The 21,137-nt window shown below is 42.5% G+C and overlaps 1 protein-coding gene across 5 annotated transcripts in view; it reads right to left on the bottom strand.

Annotated features, from left to right (window-relative positions):
* Window positions 1-21,137, bottom strand: part of TBC1D8 (TBC1 domain family member 8) — a 111,277-nt gene that overhangs the window by 49,295 nt on the left and 40,845 nt on the right. For 2 of the 5 annotated variants that reach the window (XM_027069299.2, XM_027069300.2), the window contains exons 2-3: window positions 20,971-21,126; window positions 2,254-2,372 (exon numbers count right to left, since the gene is read on the bottom strand). In XM_027069299.2, the coding sequence (XP_026925100.1) occupies window positions 2,254-2,372; window positions 20,971-21,126 (275 nt within the window). The remainder of the gene's footprint in view (window positions 1-2,253; window positions 2,373-20,970; window positions 21,127-21,137) is intronic. The other 3 variants (XM_027069301.2, XM_027069302.2, XM_027069303.2) reach the window with 2 other exon arrangements.

The following is a 21,137-nucleotide window of genomic DNA, read 5'->3' as shown; positions in this document are numbered from 1 at the left end:
GGTTTTTGCTTTTTTAAGGACTTTTAGCTTTGATGTGCAGGGGATCAGACTACACCATCCCAAAATACACCTCTTTGGCATAAGAATTATTCTGAAAACAACTGAGAAACAGCAGACACCAAAAAGGCTCTCTGCCCTCCTCCACTATTTGTCTAAAACAAGGATATCAATTCCCATTTGTGAAGGTATCTCCCTCTCCTGTGCCAGGAAGAGGAGGGTAACTCTAGACTCTGACCAGTGCTGAGAGGGTAACAAACCTCACAAAAATAGCCCTTCTCTTCCTTTCATTTCCCCCTACACATTTAATTTACCTTCCCACAGTGTGCCACCCCTGGAAGCCAAATTCTTCTTTGTCCTGTCACTTCTCTACAAACATATGGCTCTTTGTTAAGATGCTGTATAAGCCCTACATTCTAACTACCCTTTTGAGTTACTCATCGCTGAGTTTCCCCCTGTGTATGCATACTGCACGTGTTGATAAACTGGTTTTCTCATTAATTTGACTTTTGTCGGTTTAATCTCCAGGCCATGGGAGGAGAACCTAGGACAGTAGAGGGAAGGTTGCTTCCTCCTCTACAGAAGCTTTCCTAAAGCCACTGTAGCAGAAATGAAATTTCCTTCCTCCAAATTAAAAGGAGAAACCCTAAGTCAAAGAACCACCACAAGCTACGTTAGACTAAGGAGAAGGGAGATAAGTGTAAAAAAATAACCATGAAATGGGCATTTCTGTAGCTAAGCCCCAGTGTGAGCTGACCCAGGGAACCAAGCTACTCAGCTGAACGAAGCAAAGATGGTAACCCATGGGCTAGATATGTCCCCACCACAGCCTGGGTCCACCTGCCAACCGCACAGGCCAAAGGTGACACTAAGAGGATACCTGCCTGGATTCAGGAGACCTTTGGTTTCCACCTGGCCCCACAAGTGTTCCTGATGCCCAGAGGAAAAGAATACTTCTGTTTTTGTCCCTTTAAAATCAAGAATTCACTTTGATGCCCTTTACTAAAAGCTGAAGCACTCAGGGTGTTAAAAAGACAAACTTTTGAAGAGGAAACAAAACAAAACAAAACAAAACAAAATCAATGGTCTGGGATATTTTACCCTCAAGGAGGAAAACTGTATTACAGGCTAACATGTTAAAATGTTTAATAAGAGATAACCTCAGAATGAGAAACAGTCTCTCCCTGCCTGAGAGGGCTTTTATTTATGTTTTTTTTAATGTTTATTTTTGAGAGAGAGACAGAGTGCGAGTGGAGGAGGGGAGGGGCAGGGAGAGAGGGAGACACAGAATCTGAAGGAGGCTCCAGGCTCTGAGCTGTCAGCACAGAGCCTGATGTGGGGCTTGAACTCACGAACTGTGAGATCATGATCTAAGCCAAAGTTAGACAATTAACCCATTAAGCCACTCAGGCACCCCTGAGTGATAGGGCTTTTAAAACATCGGTTACCAATCATGGTATTGCAATGACAGTTATAGAAAATATAACTTACAGGAGATATTAACAGATACCTTCCAAAATATTCCTCTCTTGCTTCTCAAAATATAATTGGTTTTAATTCCATTTAATTAACATATTTCAAAAACAAACAGCCACTTTGAGGAAGAGGAAAGTGCCAGGTCCAACAAAATACAGTGACAAGCTGTCACAACTGCAAAAAGGAGGGAACAGCTAATTTAAGGAGTCAAATAACAGGGGCATCTGGGTGGCTCAGTCAATTAAGTATCCGACTTCAGCTCAGGTCATGATCTCTTGGTTTGAGGGTTTGAGCCCCACATCAGGCTCTCTGCTGACAGCTCAGAGCCTGGAGCCTGCTTCAGATTCTGTGTCTCCCTCTCTCTCCACCCCTCTCCTGCTCACACTCTATCTCTCTCTCAACAATAAACATTAAAAAAAAATTTTTTTAATTAAAACAAAAGGAGTCAAATAACATTTTTTGCTCTGCAAATACATAAATCATAACATTTCTTTTTCCTGAGACAAAAGAGGACCTTCACTTTTGTAAAGGTTAACAAAAACTTGGGCCTGAGAATGATGTGTGGATCTTTAAATTTCAGGTGTATTTTGCCCAACTGTCTGCAAAGTTTGACAGGTGACAAGTCTAACTCCTTTGACTGTGTATTAAAAGCTAAGATGTTCAGTTACAGTGGAGAAAACTTCAAACCTGGTCAAAAACGCTGCAATGGCCAAAACATTATATGGAAGTCTGTAAGAAAGACGGGGAAATGAGGAGAAGCATTTCAATCAAAGGACCTACCTTTACCTTCCCTTTGACAAAGCTGGCGATGTCATCTTTATTATCAAAGACCGACAAAGTATGGAGGAGATTTTGCTCCAGCCAGTCCCAGTGCTGGTTTATTTCCTCTAATGTTGCACCTGGATTAGAACAGAGAAAGATGCCGAGGTTAAAAGTAACTCCTAGCACATGAACTCATTTGCCAAACATTATGAATGCTGTGTTTGTTATTAAAACACTTTGGTTTCTCACATCCTGGGCCACAGCAGACTTGGAAGGCCCCCTCCTTCGGAGACACGGTCTCCCTCACCACAGCACCGGGATTTGCAAACACCTGTCCACTGCCACATGGATGAGCCAGGTGACCAATCAGGTCACTCTTGGGATTGCTATGCAGACATTCCTGCCAGCCTCACTGATGCATGGACTTCCTACCACATCCACTCAAGGGATGGAAACATTTATAATTACGCAGCTATTCTGGGGGAAACAAGCCCCAGGAAGCCGGCCAATTCTGAACAGTCTCACATGGTTTATTTACCTTGTGTGAACAGGGATCCCTCAAGAGGGACCTCAGCCCAGGTTCACAGAGGAAAGAGCCTCTTGAGAAAGCGCTGCAGGTTGCCCAAGGGTGTCGCCACTTTGCAACAGGCACCATTAAATACAGCAACAACCTAGGAAATCTCCAGGTTTACCCATCTATACTTCGTATCATTCACAACCATATCCCTTAAGAACATTCAAAAAAAGAATGTTTTATAATGCATGCTAAAAAACACAGAAAGTTAAGTCCTATATAGCAAGTTAATTTCTTACAAAGCCAATTAAAAAAAAAAAAAAAAACACTCCATTACTGAAGCATTAGGCAACACTGTTACCAAAAAGCTTAGTTATTTTAGTATTTCCTCTCAAGGAGCCTCCTAGTACTCTCCATTAGACAACGAGCACCTTGGTACGGTGACCATGTCAGCTCCTAGTGAAGGACCTGGCACACAGCACGTGCTCCAAAAAGTCCCCTGACTTGAAGCAAGCATGGTCTTGGACAAGAAAAGGCACATGTGCATCAGGTGTGTGTAGAACAGAAACAGATACAACGCCCAGCTAAGAGGATCAGATTTCCCAAATGGGAAGCAGGAGATACTCTAACTTCAAAGGTTAAGGGCTACCAAACACCAGTGCAGAATAAGCTTGCCGATGTGTGAGGCACAGTGGTCAAAAGAGCCACATGCCACTTCACAAAAGCCAGATAGGCATTTTGTTGACACCAAACTTTGTGAATGCTGTTTGCAGCCTTCCTCGCTGTAGAGTTATAGATGCATGTAGGGATCTTAGGAAAACCTCAGGCATAGAATGCCAGAGAACTCACTCCAGACTTGTGCACTTGGGGTCAGTGAGTATCAAGAACATCTGTGTTAGGTTGTCTCCTTGGGAAGGAGTCATCAGAGCAATCAAAGAGAATTCTTCATAAGGAAAAGAGAGAGCACTCTGGTCTCTCTTCCTCTTCCTATAAGGAATCCCATCATGGGGGCCCCACCCTGCGGACCTTCTCTAAACCTAATTAGCTCCTGAGGTCCAACCTCCAAATACTATCACATTGGCGGCTGAGGCTTCAATGTATGAACATGGGGGAGGGAGACATCATCAAGGGCATACCAACCAGTGATCTGCCCAGCCTTCCATCAGCCCCCCGCCACCAACCCAGTCTTGCTCTTTAAGGTGGGGTTTAGGAGAGCCAGCTCTGGGCAGGCATGGTCAGGATCCTCTCACTCTCCAACCCCCTCCCATCCAGGGGGCCCTTGTGGCGGGAATCCCTGGCCCCTCAGGCTCTCCATTCCTCTTACAAGGGGGAAAGATCCTTTTAAAACAAAATCAAACCAAGCGGTCCCACGTTTCACAGCATGACTCTCGTGAAGCTTCTAAATGTTGTGTACCTGAACTCCGGCCCCACACTATCTGTGTGGTTCCTCACATTCAGTACTGAGGCGCCTCAGGCAGACATCAGTTTTGCCCACCTTTGGCTTCAGTATCTGTCATTTAGCGTCCTCCAATGGCAACCGTGTAGGTGTTAGTCACAAAAAACATCTCCTAAATCTGTGGGTCAGCAATGGCGTCTTCCTAGCTGGCAGACAGTACATCACACCATTTCGAGAGAGTCCTTGGGTCTTCACTGAAGCCAATAAACTTGCACAGGTGCCTTGGGGATGCCTGGGCCTCTGCCCTTCTCTTTAAGGTTTACTCTTTCTAGGTCTTTGTCCTTTATTATCTATTATAATAAAACCAACTGGTCATAATATTTTTTCTTTAAAGCTTATTTATTTTTGAGAGAGAGCAGGAGAGGGACAGAGAGAAAGGGAGTCAGAGAGAATCCCAAGCAGGCTCTGCACTGTCAGCACAGAGCCTGATGTGGGGCTCGAACTCATGATCTTAGCTGAAATCAAGAGTTGGATGCTTGACTGACTGAGCCACCCAGGCGCCCTGGTGAGGGTATTTTTAATAAAAGCAAAGAATAAATGAGAAAAATTATCTTTATTGGTCACCAATCTTTTGAGTATGAGACCTTCTTTCTTGGGGAAAGAAAGAAAGAAAGAAAGAAAGAAAGAAAGAAAGAAAGAAAGAAAGAAAGAAAGAAAGGAAGGAAGGAAGGAAGGAAGGAAGGAAGGAAGGAAGGAGGAAAGAAGGAAAGAAGGAAGGAAGGAAGGAAGGAAGGAAGGAAGGAAGGAAGGAAGGAAAGAGAGAGAGAAAGAAAGAGAGAGAGAGAGAGAGAGAGAGAGAAAGAAAGAAAGAAAGAAAGAAAGAAAGAAAGAAAGAAAGAAAGAAAGAAAGAGAAAGAAAGACCGATCTTGGCAGAATGAGGAAGAACAAGAGAAAGGAGAAGACTCACCTTTGTGACCTTTCTGTTCCAGGGACTAGGTCACTGCTGTGTAATGAAGACTGAATGAGGAAATGGTGGCTCAAGTACCTCTCTGAGGTCAAATATATAGAATGAAAGGCAAGAGCAGGGTATGAACTCATTCTCTACAACCCTGAAGTACTCTGGGGCCCTCCCCTAACAAGCTACATTTCAATCTCTTTTTTTTTTTTTTTTAATTTTCTTAATGTTTATTTTTGAGAGAGAGAGCGAGAGAGACAAAGTGCGAGTGGGGAGGGGCAGAGAGAGAGGGAGACACAGAATCCAAAGCAGGCTCCAGGCTCTGAGCTGTCAGCACAGAGCCCGACACGGGGCTTGAATGCACAAACCACGAGATCATGACCTGAGCGGAAGTTGAATGCTTAACTGACTGAGCCACCCAAGCAACCCATCAATTTCAAAGTAACATTTACATAATCTTTAGGTCCATTACTTCCTCTGGCCTGACACTTAAAAAAAAAAAACAAAAAACAAAAAAAAACATTTTGTGTTTGTACTTAAGAGTCTTTCCAATTTCCTGAATGCATCTTCCTTCCTGGATGACATGAAACAGGTTTTCATTTATCCCATTAAGCTCACAGGTCCAGCACAGTTAATTGTTAACAGCTAAACAAGGAGGTTGTCCTCAACTGATAACCGCAGACACCATGAATAAAACTATAATCAAGCCCCAACAGTGTAGCACATGGAATTAAGAATTGAGACAAAGTCATCAAAAATGTACGCCTCTATTCTTTAAAAGATTCTTCTACCTACAGGGAGAAGCTTATGACAGGGAAAGATAATTCTAAAATAAAACCAAGCCTACACCTTGAAAGAGAAAATAGGCACATAAAAATACAAAAATCTATCACTGAGCCACAGTTAGATTTCATTACAATCTGCCCTGTTGTTGAATAGAAGACATAGCTGTATGTCTCTCCTGGCCAAGACAATCAATATGATGAAACTTTTCCACCCTACTGTCTTCCATTTCCTACAAAAGTTGCCAAATGGCAGGGAAATTTTCCAAACTATAATTTCCTCTGCAGGGAAGTCTTATGATAGGCTTCCAAAATACTATAAATCAGTGCAAACCAACTGCCTGTCCTCGGCCCCAAAGGACTAAAAAGGAAAGTCACTAACAGAGTTCACACACCAAAGTTCTGAATCGATGCTGTAGCCAGGCTTCCCAAATTACACAAAGTAACCCAACAGAAAATAGCTTTTGAAAAAATGAAAAAGAGAATACGTGTCACTTTATAAGGGCAACCACTGATTGTAAAGTATTTTTTAGAGGTAAGCACACATACATAAATATTTTTCTGTCTGTGAGTCATGCTCAAAAAATGTTGGAGGGGCACCTAGGAGGCTAATAAGCATCCGACTACGGCTCAGGTCACGATTTCACGGTTTGTGAGTTTGAGCCCGGCATCAGGCTCTCTGCTGTCAGTGCAGAGCCCGCTTCGGAACCTCTGCCCCCTCAAGGATAAGTAAACATTAAAAAAAAAAAAAAAAAGCTGGAAAGCCACCACACCACAGACATACGAGTGGCAGGAAATGTAGAGAAAAATAAGAACATGAGAAAGTGTCACCACTGAAGAGGCAGAATGATAAAAAGGTCTACAAATGAACAACATAGCAATATTCCCACTGCTTCTGCTACAGGTCTTCCAAAACCAAGACGGAGGAGAGTTGTTCTGGATTGAAGTGTATCCCTTGCCCCAGACAAATGCATATGCTGAAGCCCTAACCCCCTAAAATGACCATATTTGCAGACAGGGACTTGAAGGAGGTCATTAAGGTTAAGTGAGGTCATAAGGGTGGCGCCTGGGTTGGAGAGAACTCAGTGCCCTTTTAAGAAGAGGAAGGGGGGCACCTGGGCGGCTCAGTTAGTTAAACGTCCAACTCTTGATTTCGGTTCAGGTCATGATCTCATGGTTTCGTGAGTTTGAGCCCAGCATTGTCAGCCCCGCTGTCAGCATGGAGCCTGCTTTGGGATTCTTTATCTCCTCTCTCTGCCCCTCCCCCTGCCAAGTAAATAAACAAACTTAAAAAAAAAAAAGTCCACTTTAAAAAAAAAAAAAGAAAAAAAAGAAGAGAAGGAGACACCAGGAATGACCATGTGAGGATATAGGGAGAAGGCAGCCATCTGCAAGCCAAGGGGAAGGGCTTCAGGAACAACCAATCCCGCCAGCTCCTGGATCATGGACCTCCAGCCTCCAGCACTGAGAACCAATAAATATTGGTGTTTAAGCCACCCAGTCTGTGGCAGCCCTAGGAGGCCAATATAGCTGTTTAAAACCACACTTTATAGGAATACTGTGGATTTTAACAGAAGTCCAAATGGTAAAATTATACCCTGTTTTATTAAGACAAAATAAGACTTCTATTTCCCAAGAAAATTAAAGTTCAGAGGATCGTAAACATTACCCACACAAGAACTCAAATCAGATTTATAAATGCCGATGCAAAACTAAAATCCAGGATTAGAAGCCCCAATTAGGCACAGATCAAACAACCATGATGATTTATAAATTACCAACTCTAAGGCAGAACAGCCGTAGGTGGTAGACACAGGACATTTTCTGAATTCTTAGCATGTTCCCAGGCATTTTGTAGATATGTCATACACTTGACATAGTTTATCTTAATAAAAATAGCACAAGGTAGGTGGTATTATTTTCTGGGTAAGAAAACTCAGGGCAGAGAAGAGCCAAGCTCAAGGCCACGTCTCCGGGCTCCTAAGGCCTCACACTATGGTAACACACAGTGGAGATGGGAGCCTGGGGAGCTAGGTGGGCAGTTCCCAAGAGCTGAGTCACTTTCAAACTCACACACAGTATTTATTCGCCTAGGTTTCCTCCAGGGAGGTTTTCAGGAAATAAAACAAGCATCTCATTGTCTATACCTACAGCTTCTGCACGAACACAGCCATAAATAACATGACCCAAGCTTCAGTTTTAAAACGCAACTGTTTCTCTCTGCTTAATAACTACCCAAATGAATTAAGGGTCTTTCGTGGCCATCTAAATCCTAATTTACAATGAATGGGCATTCCATGTGCATAGCTCAGATCTGTTCCTTTGAAATAGTACATTTCTCTATTGTCCAAACACTAAATGTCTACCGTCAAATGCCTGGACTAAAAGCCATATGGACCATAAAGGGGCTAATTAAAAGCAACACTACCATTTCTCAATTTCATTTAACACATCGTATACAAGAGTAACTCAGAAACAGCATTTGAGTAAAAATCACAAATGAGCAGGGGAGAGGATTGAACCAAAGCCTTTAATTTACAGAAACCTCACATTCTTCAAGTGGATATTCTAACATCTAATCCACGCCTGAAGCAGCATCTTTACAGAAACCTGTGAAAGCCCAATATCAACATCACGTCATCATGACTGACAGTATTTTCACACATACACATCTATGTTGCTTAAGAAAATAAGTTTTAAATACTTTTACGTAATTTCCTTGACCTTTTCTGCCTTCATATTAAGTCCCTAAAAGTATTTGCAATAAGTGAAAAGACCAACCTCCCTGACACTGAAAGTAAAATATTTTTAATTTGCAATTGAAACAGTCATTAAAGTGTCCTTGTATTAGTGCCATTAGAAACACTTCTCAGAATTAGAAGCAAAGGAGTAAGAAAATTTGATCATTAACCAAAGGAAAAAAAATCAATAGAAATGGAACCAGAAAGGACATAGATAAAATAATCTGTAGACAAGGACAGAAACAGCCATTATAAATATACTCCAAATATTCAAAAAGCAGAGGAACGCATGAGGATGGTGAGAGACCACATGAAAGATATAGAGAAAGAACCAAATCAAACTTTTAGGGATGGAAAAACAGTGTCTAAAATCAGAAATACACGAATGGGATTAAAAGTAAACTACACATTACAGGAAAAAAAAAAAAAGAGTAGGGAACTAGGACATAGTGATTAAAAACTAAAATGAAAAGCAGAAGGAAAGGGATTAACAAGAGAAATAACAGAGCATCAGTGAGCTGTGGAACAGCAGCAAGCAGTCTACTAATTGGAGCCCCGGGGCGGGGGGGGGGGGGGGGCGGGGCGGAGAACAGAGGCCAGAGAACAGAAAAATATGTATATATTGGAAAAAACAGCTAAAATTCTTTTCCAATTTGATGAACACTATAAACACATAGATCCAAGTATCTCAACAAACCCGAAGCAGAAAAAGCATCCAGAAAATCACGTAAATGCATATCTATTGCAACTGCTGAAAGCCAGTGATAAAGAAGAAAAAAAGACAATAATGATAGAGCAACAAAGAATGACAGATTTGTCAGAAACAACGCAAGCCAGAAGACATAGAAGAACAGCTTTAAAAGTATTAATTTAAAAAAAAAGTTAATTTACAAGTACTTTAAAAAAATTAGTGAATTCATGTATAACTTGGGAATAATAAAACCTTCCTAACCATGCCTCAAAATCACAAAGTATAAAAGAAAGGCATTCTAAATCCCACTACATTAAAAAAACCTCTAGGAGGTAAAACACATCAAATGCAAAGCCACTAAAGGATATGACAAACTGGAAAAAGATTTTTGTAATTTCATTTCCCAGATAAAGGACTAATATTCCTAATACAGAGACAATGCCTAAAAATTAAGGGGAAGAAAAGAACCACCTAATAGAAAAAAGCAGAGGATAAGAACAAGGAGTTTCTGAAAACAGCCCTAAACATGAAAAACACTCAACGTCCTCATAATAAAAGGACAGCAAATGAGAAATATGCAGAAACACCTATGAGGCTGACAGAAAGCCAGAGGTTTGACAAGAGATCCAATGACGAAATCTGGGAAAGCAGGTACTTTCATCCATTGCTGATGGTAATGTTTTCCAATGCACAAATCTAAGGGAGGGAGGGGAATTTAGTAATATCTAAACAAAGCTTCATATTCATTTACTAGAGATGTGATTGCGAGATTGAAAGGGTGATCTAGCCCAATGATTCAGCAGTAAAGGTACAAAACTATTTGCCAGGTTACTCACTGAGACGTTGCCATGGCCAGGGATGAAAACACCACAAATGGCCTTCATTAGGGAACAGGCTGAATAAACTATGGTACTCCTACAAAATGAAAGACAAAACAAAGGAGAAGATAATCTCTGCTCTCTGATATGGAATGATTTCCAGAATATGTCCCTAAGTGAACAAGGGCAAGGGACAGAACATAGTATGTGTGACCTTTGTAAAAACAAGGTGGGAGAATGTATCGTATATTTGTAAAACAAAACAGTAGAAACCTAAGTCAGAAAAAGACAGGTTTCCTAATAGCAGAGGGAAGGAGGCAGGGAGGGGACAGCAGTGAAAGCCTGGCTCCTTTACACATATCTTGTTTACAGATTCTATAGGTTTGATTAAGGAATCAAAAGAGTTTTCCTTTTTTTTTTTTTTAAGGTTAAACCAATAAAGGAAAAAAGTAATCCCTAATTTAAGTAAATGGATAGACTTATCAGGTTATTGAAATGATTACACAGAGAAAATAGGTATTTTAAACAATGTTGACTATACATCCATAATTAAATATATTCTAAGGCCAAACAGAGCTGCAAAACCTTAAATTTCATTCGGCACTCTTATTGTTAATATTGGTATTATTTAGAAATAATATGTATGTGGATGTAGATGTGAGATAGAAAATTATGTATTGTTAGAAATCAAGATTTTCAATGTATAAGAGAAAAATATAAAATCAAAGCTAAGTTATAACTATGCAGTTTTACAGTTGAATTAGAAAATTTATATGGACTCATAATTGGGGTGCCTGAGTGGCTCAGCTGGTTAAGCATCCAACTCTTGATTTTGGCTCAGGTCATGATCTCACAAGTTTGTAGGTTCGAACCCCACATCAGGGTCTGCAATGACAGTGTAGAGCCTGTTTGGGATTCTCCCTCTCCCCCTTTCTCCCTCAGCCCCTTCCCTGCTCACACTCTTTCTCTCTTATAAAATAAATAAACCTAAAAATTTTTTTTAAAAATATGAACTCATGATTTATGTTGCTTTTTCATAACACACACTTCTTAGCTCATGCTTATTTGAAAAGCCTTAGAAGCAGTGGCAACCCAGTAACAATGAAGGACCCTACACCAGACTGTGGCCCCTATATACCGTTCTCCACTAAAAGGAACCAAGGGCTACTGGAAAAATGGCGGATCCACACAAGAGGCAGAAAAATGCACAAGATGAACCTTTAACATCTCACTGGTCAGAAAACAAAGAAGCACTCAAAGGTGACTGGGAGCAGGACCACGTGCCGGAAGCCACAGGAAAGGGTTCCAAGGGGCAGATGAGCCTGACAAGCACAATCTGAGCATGACAAAGGACTACAATTAACAGATGCACACTGGATGTATAAAAACTCCTGGCGTCTACTGTGCACTGTACAATCCTCCCAACTTCCTGTACTTTGAAAATTTTCATGATAAAATATTGGGAGTGAGGAGCACTTTAAACTTTAAAACAATACTAAAAAGGGAGAGGGTGGGAAGAAGGAAAAACCTGAAACAATTCACTGTCACCACTGCAAATCACCAGGGCACCCAATCCTCACGCTAATAGGCAAGTAAAGCACCAACATCAGCATTCTCCTCCCCTCTTTTCTGAATGTACCACATCTCAGGGTGAACAAGTAACCCCAGTTAAGGAATTAAAGTTCTTCTACACAGTCAAGCTGAAGCTCAGGGCTGTGAAAGCACAAATTGAATTAGGGGGGTAGGAATCACCACTTTATGACATGTAGAGAAAAAGTTAATTGGGCAGGTGTTTACAATAGGTGAAACCACTAGATGAAAGGCTGAAGGGGAAGAAGGCAAGGAAAAGGGGCACCTGAACTCATTAGCTGGTCTAAGCATCACTAAGAGTAGGACACGCAGGGGATACATGCCTGCTGAGAGGACATGGTATAAAAGATGTGGAACCTCCTATCAGGTATCTTTTTTTTTAAAACTGTCGGGGGCATCTGGATGGCCCAGTTGGTTAATCAGTCCAACTCTATTTCAGTTCAGGTCGTGATCTCATTGTCGTGACATGGAGACCCTCATCGGCTCTGAACTGGGTGTGGAGCCTGCTTGAGATTCTCTCTCTCCCTCCCTCTGCCCCTCTCCCCCACTCGCACTTTCTCTCTAAAAAATAAAATAAAATAATAATAATAAATAAAATTTAAAGACACTAAACCTGAATTTAACTGAACGTTTCCAAGTACCCCCAGTCTGGGGGACATACAAGGAGGTGAGCCCTACAAACAGAAGCGTAGCATACATGACATTCTATGTAAAAAGTGACCCAATTTCTTCACTAAGTCAATGACTTGGGGGAAAAAAGCAGGGTGGGGGAGGGTTTCCCGACTAAAGGAGACAAGAGACACAACCACCCCAATGAAGTGTGTGGTCCTTCTTGAATGTGGATTAGAACCATCCAGACCTATGAAAGACTCTTTAAGCAGACATGCAGGCTTGGGATGGAGAGTGCACATGACATCAGAGAGTCCCAGTTAACTCCACAAGTTTAATGATGCCATTGTAGGGGCAAAAAAATGGCCATAGATTCAAAGATCTCTACTAAAATATGTAGAGGTGAAATATCAATTTCTAGGATTTGCTTTAAAATACACATCAGAGGGGTGAGGAGAAGGCAGAGAATAAGAAATAAAGCAAAGTGGGGAAAACCATGACCGAATGCACCTGTGTTCTGATCCCCACGCATGGGCCTGGAGGATGTAATTATAATGTCCTCACTCCTCTGGGGTATGTTTGAAAATCCTCACAATGAGAAACACTTTAAAATCTCTTTTTAACAAAAACAAGTCATCAACTTGGATAAAGTGACCTCCACACCTGAGGAAGAGTATTTTGTAAAATCAGAAGTGAAAACAGAGCAAGAAAACAGGGTGGAGGACTTCACACTCCCTGAATTTCCTTATTTTTTCAATCAGGATCACTCCCACGCCCAGGCCACTCAGATACATCAGGTTCACAGCGTTAAGTCCAAGAAGCCAGGGCAACAGCAAGCCCTAAAGTGAGCCCTCAGGTAGCAAACAGCTTCGATGGCATGGAGACCAGGGTAACCCCAATCAGACAACACACCCAGACCAGCAAAACCTGAGGGAGAGGCAGAGCTCTGGGCACCCCAGGGAGTCTGGAGGCTTCTGCTCCCAAGCTCTGCCTTTGTTTTTGACCATTAAGGAATCATTTAATAAAAAGCCATTCACCAAAGTCATCTTATTTTGAAACCCATCGGCCTCGGTCAGTCTCCTCACATCTACTAAAATGGAAGAGATGAAACCAGATGTCTGCGAAGATCCTCTCCAGGTGGTTTCTTTTGTCCAACAGGTCGTGCTCTGTGCTGATGTCAGACAATCTGTGAGATGCCAGAGAGAAGTCTGATTCCCAGCTTCACAACTCTAAGATTCAATGCAGGTCATATCTATTCTGAAGTATGTCCAGCAACAAATCAGGACTTAGGTAAGGAGAGACTTCATGGGGAAGAATTATTTCAAGTGGGAGAAACAGGGCCTGTTGCAAGAGAGGCAGGGGGCCATGGCTACCTGGAGAACGCAAGACAGTGTGGTCTGCAAGTGTCTACCCAGGTCAAAAGCATGGGTTTTTTAAATAGGACTTTTGACCTTCAATTTACTAAGTCTAAAAGTTACACTCAGGATTTTCTTGCTTTTAAAAATAATTATAAGCAACATCCCTCATGGACAAACATCTTCAGTGAGTTTAATTATTTGAGCATAAGCAAAATTATTTAAACCAGTAGGAGCCTGGTGACAGAAACTCCTCAAATGAAAAGAAGCATTAGCCATGGCATGTCTCAGCCATTTCCAAGGGTAAATCCTACACAGAAAACGCCAGTTAGTATTATTGAAGGAAATCCCAAGCAACTAAAAACAAATGTGACAACTCATATTGAGTGACCTCAGAGTGTGCACCCAGAAAAAAGTTCTTACTTTCCTCCTGCAGGGCTGCCTCCCAGTTTTTCCTTGAAGTGCACAGTGAGTTCTGTTCTTGAAAAAAGATCTGGCTGGCACTTCCTTTGCTGCCCTGGCACCAAGTTCACCAAGACACTAATCTGATCCACCCTGGAACATTTCCTCCTGTAATAAAATTCTCTCTCCAAAGACAAAGCAAACAGTGATGCAGAATACAAGAAACTAAAACGCCAGCCACGGTCAAGGGCAGAGATAAGAAACATCAGAAAGAACACTTGAAGAGAACGTTCTAGAAGGACCTGTGCCTGAGCTACCCAGTGAGGCATTCGATGCAAGATGTGGCCCTGGCAACTTACTAAGCAACTTAGGCCTTGCTTCCTCCCTCTCCAAAGTCACCAATTATACATACCTATACGTTGTTAAAAGGAACAAATAAGGAAAGTGTGTGAAAGGAAAGTATTTTTTAAGCTGGAAAGCCTAACTGCTATGATTCTCAATTTTTAAAAACCTATGCCACATATTTTGTTAGCAACACTACCACAGCTTCCTTTAATGGAACTTGGAAATTTCAAAGTCTTGTATTTTTTTTTCATTTTCCAAATTGAAATATTAACTAAGTTTTTTCAAACTACCCACTTACTCCCTCTCAAGAGGCAGGTATGCCTCTGCCCACCCAGGTGGGCACCTCGCCCTGGTCTGCTTGAAAATCTCTGTACTCTACTGGTGTAACATGTGTCATGGCATCGTCATGCCCACCTACTTACCTTTCCCCCATTTTCCTGCTCTCCCTTTCCCTCAAAACCATGGGCCTAGACCTTATTAGAAAGGTGAAAACTTGGCACAGCAATAGCACAGAGAGTCACCTACTAACAGGAACACGAAATGATAAATCGCTAACTCACAGCCAGGCATGGCCTGGACTTTTCAACTGCAGTATAAAGCACAGGCTGAGACATCAGATGAGAAACCCCAACAAAGTCTCCTTGCTCTTCCAGGGTCCCCATGAGCTCTTCATGCTTAGGTGTCAATTCAGTCAGAAGCTGGCCCACCCCAGGCTGGAGCCCTAGACCTCTCATCTCCTCCCCCTACTCTTCCCTCCTTCCCCAACCCGGTCCGGGAATTGGCTCCGGGAATTGACTCTCCTGGTTCCCCACACCACATCCTTGCTTTCTAATCATGCACCAATCATTATATCCAATATCAAAGGGAAAGTAGACATGCAATAGAAGGTTACTCGGTCATAAAAAAAAAAAAAAAAAAAGAAAAGAAAAAGGAAATTCTGACACCTGCTGCAACATGGATGAACCCTGAGGACACTATGCTAAGCGAAATAAGCCAGTTACAAAAACACAAATACTGTATGATTCCACTTACATGAGGGACCTAGAGTAGTCAAACTCACAGAGACAGAAAGTATAGTGTATTGGGGAGGGGCTGGCAGGGAGAGAGGAATGGGGAGGTCGTGCTTAACGGACAGAGTTTCAGCTTGGGAAGATGAAGAATTTCTGGAAATGGACAGTGGAGATGGTTGCACAGCAATGTGAACGTACTTAATGCCACTGAACTGTGCACTTAAAAATGGTGAAGATGGCAAATTTTAGGTTATATATGTTTTACCACAGTAAAAAAAAGAAAAATGCCTTCTTTCTTCTTTCTTTCCTTCTTTCTTTCTTTCTTTCTTTCTGTTTTTAAAGAAAGCAAGATCCCTCCTTCACAAGTTTTTCTACTGTCAATGGTGCTGGTGGCTCATTACAGAGCTCCTGACCCAGGCCCTCACCCAGCCATAGAATTTCCCTGCCGTGGCTTCTCAGAAAAGGCCGAGAAGTCTTGTTTGTGACCTCATGCCCCCTCTCTCACTCCTCACATACAGGACACTGACGTGCTGAACCCATCACCTTTTCTGAGTAACCGACTACTTACTCATCCCTAAAGCCAGAGTCCCTACTTGACTGCTTTCGCTTATTTGCACACTTACTATTTGCTGAATACCAGGCTCTATCTACCCTGGACACTGGAGGGTGTCAGTGAGTGAGCAGGTGTTAGTGAGTGAGCAGGACTCTAAGAAAACTTTTATTTTCATTAGAGAGGTAGACAACAAAGAAAGTTGAGTGACAGCACAGGTAAGTGCTGGAGGGGTTCCACCAGCAGAGTGGGGGGAGCGGTTGGCAGGGGGTGTGTGTGGGGTCTCTTGGAGGGGGCATCTGAGCTCCAACCTGAAAGACAGGGCATAGTCCTCCTCACCCTCTTCTAAACAAGTGCTCGTCGCACTCTCATCATGTGTCTTTTATCCAGCGAGGCCAGTAAAGTCCATAAAGCCTTGAAATTCATGGCATGTCAGTTAAAAAATAGTAACAACTTATTGCTTATCTCTTTTAACCACAATCATCCACAGATCTGCTGCCAAATAATATTGCTCACCCATGGCATTCTCTACCTAGCTCTTCTACCTCTGCTTAAAAGCAAATAGAAAAAAAAATTATTCTCAAAAGCTCTCCTATGTCTCCCCATCCTGCCGTGCAAACAGCCGAAATCAAATGAAGATATAAATCGTTCTTGCAGGCCACTCTTCCTGTCCCTGCCCACGTCCTGGTGCCGCCCAGGCCCTTCCTACAGTTCTTGTTTGTGCTTTATCTGAGACTTAAAACCCTGGGCAGGGATCCTTTCTCAATGCTCAAGACACAATAAAATATTAAATATGGTTGAGTCAATATCACAGTGCAGGATGCCCACATAACTCCCAGAAGAGGCCTAAGTATCTAAATCAATACCACAAGCCCAAGCCCCTCCCCGTTCTCTCTTCCCTAACCCAAGAAAAGCAGCACTGGAAAGAACCGCTGCTTACACAGGGGACCTTCTGTGGGCAATACAGCACAAGAACATGAAGCATCTGTAGACCTGCCATGGGTCAGGTCCAAGGCAAATACTCAGCCAAGTGGAAACTAAAAAAAGCAGATCCTTGAGATCCTGGCTCAAGAGAAAGAATGTTCTAGGAATTCAACCTGCTCGGAACTACACTGCCGGTGGTAGACGGGGTGTGGGGGAAGCAAGCTAAGCTGCTACAACCTTTATAGCATGCAGTTTGGCAAATATATGTACAGATGGCCTTAGAAAGTACATGCCCCGACACAGAACTTCCTTACTATGTGCTCGTCAAGGGCCTTGCCACCTCTCACCTTCCTAATCCTCGGGCCCACTGGACCTGCCACTTCCAGGTTGCTCTTTGTATCCCCCAGGGCCCTGTAACTCCAGGTGGAGGAAAACTCCCCTCACACACTCACCAAGGAACCCTGACACCAAGCACATGTCTGGTACGTGGCAGTCACCCAACATTTCACGTGAATGGACTTTGAGGATGAAGAAGCATCCTGAAATATTTAAGTGTATGGATGTTCATTTAAGTTTTGAAAATGCTGAAACATCAGAATCAATTAAGTATCTAATAAAGGACTGGATGAGTAAATTAGGCCACAGCCATAAGGCTGAGTCCTGTGCCACCATCTACTCACTGTGGTCTGAAAGTGCTCCGGGAGCCCCAGATGGCTACTGTAGACCTCCCAGGCTACAGAGATGCAGGATCTAAGCAGGGTCCCTGCTCCACAGACTCCCCAGAAGCCAGCCTAGTGAGGAGACCAAACTCCAGATGTTCCCATCAAGAGCTCTAAATCCAGAGCAAGACCAACTCTTTGGCTTGGGGCAGAGTGAGAGGAGAGAAACCAAAAAGAAACTGGAGAAAGTCAGAGGATCCTGCGGCCTCACATCCCACATCCCGCCCAGCAGCACACCTGTCCTCTCTGCTCTGTCCCCTAAATACCAGTCAGAAAATCATACAACATTGGTACAAATAACAGTGTCAGTCTTAGCTAACCATGTCCAAGCATGAGCATGTCCAGGGATGCAGAGGAACAGCACAGCAACCAAGCCAACATCTGACAGCAAAAGAGCATCAACAGATGAACAGAAAGTGTTCAAAAGACAGAGACTGTGCCCTAGAAAAAAAAAAAAAAAACACGGAACCCTCAAAGAAGAAAGGGAAATTCTCACAAATGCTTCATAGTCCAAGACAGTTAAGAACATGACTTCAGTAAAACAAGAGCATGAAGATGAGATGATGAAATTACACATGAAAGGGCGAGCAGACACCTAAGAAAATCATGATCAAAACAACATAGCAAGGGGCACCTGAGTGGCTTAGTCAGCTAAGCATCCGACTTCAGCTGAGGTCATGATCTCACAGTTTGTGGGTTAGAGCCCTGTGTCGGGCTGTATGTGGACAGCTCAGAGCCTGGAGCCTGCTTTAGAGTCTATGTCTTCCTCTCTCTCTGCTCCTCCCCCATTCATGCTTGCTCTCTCTCCCTCTCTCTCTCTCTCTCTCTCTCTCTCAAAAATAAACACTAAAAAAATAAAAAATAAATAAAAACACAGCAAGAGGAGGAAGAAGTTAAGCAAAGTGTGGGATCCAGGGCTGAAAACAGAATTATGAACTTGTTGGAAAGGATTATGAACAGCACAGAGGATACAAGTTGAAAAGACAAATCAAGAAAAACAGGAATGAAAAGTAGACAATAGCTTTCCAACATAAAGGATCTTTGAGGCAGGGATTCCAATAAATGGAACATAAAATACATTTTTAAAAATACATATACAGAAGAAAATTTCCTGAAGTGATTAAAGAAATCAATCTACATATTTTTTAAATTTTTTTTCAAGTTTTTAATTTAGTTTTGAGAGACAGCATGAGTTGGGGAGAGGCAAAGAGAGGGAGACACAGAATCTGAAGCAGGCTGCAGACTCTGAGCTGTCAGCACAGAGCTGTCAGCACAGAGTGGGGTTTGAACTCACAGACCGTGAGCTGAAGTCAGATGCTTAACCGACTGAGCCACCCAGGCGCCCCTCAATCTACATATTTTTTTAATGTTTTTATTTTTATTTTTGAGAGAAAGAGCTTGAGCGGGGGAGGGGAAAAGAGAGACAGAGACACAGAATCTGAAGCAGGCTCTAGGCTCTGAGCTGTCAGCACAGAGCCCAACACAGGGCTCAAACTCACCAACTGAGCCAAGTTGGACACTTAACCAACTGAGCCAGGTGCCCCTCAATCTACATACTAAAGGAGCACATCAAGTTCCTGACAATGTGCTCAAAGCAGTAACCAAGGAAGTTACTAAACTACTTAACTTCAAGGGTTAGACAGTTACAGGCACAAAAAAGCACATCACCCACAAGGGGACAAAAAGGAGAGGAAAAAAAAAGGCCACCCTAAGATTTCTCCCATTGCCTCTTTAAATACAGGAAGACTCTGGAGCAATGGCCACTATACTCTAGATGGCTGGAGACTATCATACCCAGCCGAAGTATCATTCAAGTCCAAAGCCAAGGGACAGATACTTACAAATGTGAGACATAACTGGGGTAAGAAAACTGTAATCTAGCCAATCAAGAGATGAGCCAAAATTAAAGATTCGATATTAGGAAAGCCCTACCTGAGTAAAAGCATTAGATCAATTTAAATACAGGACAAAGCCAAAGAACGGTGGACAGTATGGTGGCAGACAGAATGAAAATTACAACGTCAAGTTAACAGTAACACGTTTTTAAATGAAAGGCTGGAGAGAAAGGGGGGAGCATATGAAGGCTGGAGCATATGAAGGCTGGCATCCTTGTCTTCTAGGCTGGTGAGTCAACACACATGGTCAGAGTTGCAACACTGCTTTAAAAAGCCACAATCCTAACCCTGTGACACTTTCACAAATCTCTTCCCTTAGTCTTAGATGAACCTTTTAGAAAATAAGCTCTCACGTTAAGGAAACATTTTTGAAGTTTCTCTGGTTTTACTTCAGCTTCTTGTTTATTGAAATCAAGTAAAAACATAACACTTTTATTATAAAACAGCATTGTCAGATAGATTGCATTTTTACAAAGGTACTTCTGACCATCTTCAAAACTATTGTTGTACCTGTCCTAAATACAGTATAAAGTGGTCTCAATGAGGTGAACCCAGTGTGGCCAGAGGTTGCTTTGGGTGGCTAGGATGTGAGGCAAGAGACATTTTCTTCTTTGAACTTGTCAAAGGTTAATGGATTATACTGAACATGCATCGTGTTTACCATGTGAAACCCAAACTAGAAGCTTCTGTGTGTATTAGCACATGTACTCAGAAGAGAGACCAGCACTTTGATAAAGGGGTACAGAAGATTTCCTTTTCTTTCTCTCTTACCAATTTAATTTCTAGAAGGTGAACGTTTATGACTCATGTGGTTAAAAAGACACATCTTGCTTTAGTTTTTTAATAGAAGGGGCTTCTCAGATGTAATGATTGATTCCCAGCCCCAGAGGTGCTGGAGAGGCAAGTAGAGCATTAGACGGTGCAGGAGGACTGAAATCCCAGAAGAAGAGGACAGAAGACAGGGACGGGGCGGGGAGGGGGGGGGAAACTGCAAAATTCCCGTGGGGCGCAGCAGTCCAGTAATGCAGCACAAACGTGGAACAAGGGGGTGAAGACTACCCTAAGTCAGACACAGCCCTCAGTCGCCCCCCCACCCCCATGCCTTGTACCATTACGATAGGTGCACTTGCCCAGGAAGGCATTCGTTATGTCAGAAACAAGATTCAGGAAAAAAGGGTTCCATTCATACTCAACAATATACAGCACCCTGGAACAGCACACCACGCAAAAGCCTGGCATGCCCAAGCTAAGGTGCCCAAGCTTGTAGCCTTTATGTGCTTTTGATGGGTGAAAAAAAAGAAAAGAAAAGAAAAAAAAAAAGAACTCATAAAAGCAGATGAGTTTCTAAAAGGAGTTACCTTCAAGCTTCACCAACATGCAGATACTCAGCATGCTTAGACCTTAAGGTTTGGAATGTTCCAACTGGAACAAAACTCACCAGTGGCTATGGCCCAGTAAACGTCTGATCCACTCAGTAACTCACCACATGCTATGGGAGAATAAACCTGGGACCCAGGCACTTGAAGCAGAATTCGAAATGGAGCGACCCGTGCATTGGAATCCAGCACTGCATCCAGAGCACCTACCAGGCGACCTTCAAAAGAA

This window comes from Acinonyx jubatus, chromosome A3 (assembly GCF_027475565.1).
Source record: "Acinonyx jubatus isolate Ajub_Pintada_27869175 chromosome A3, VMU_Ajub_asm_v1.0, whole genome shotgun sequence".
NCBI classification, from domain to species: Eukaryota; Metazoa; Chordata; class Mammalia; order Carnivora; family Felidae; genus Acinonyx; species Acinonyx jubatus.
Note: the sequence above shows the minus strand (reverse complement) of the source record. Positions and strands in the feature narration are given on the sequence as shown.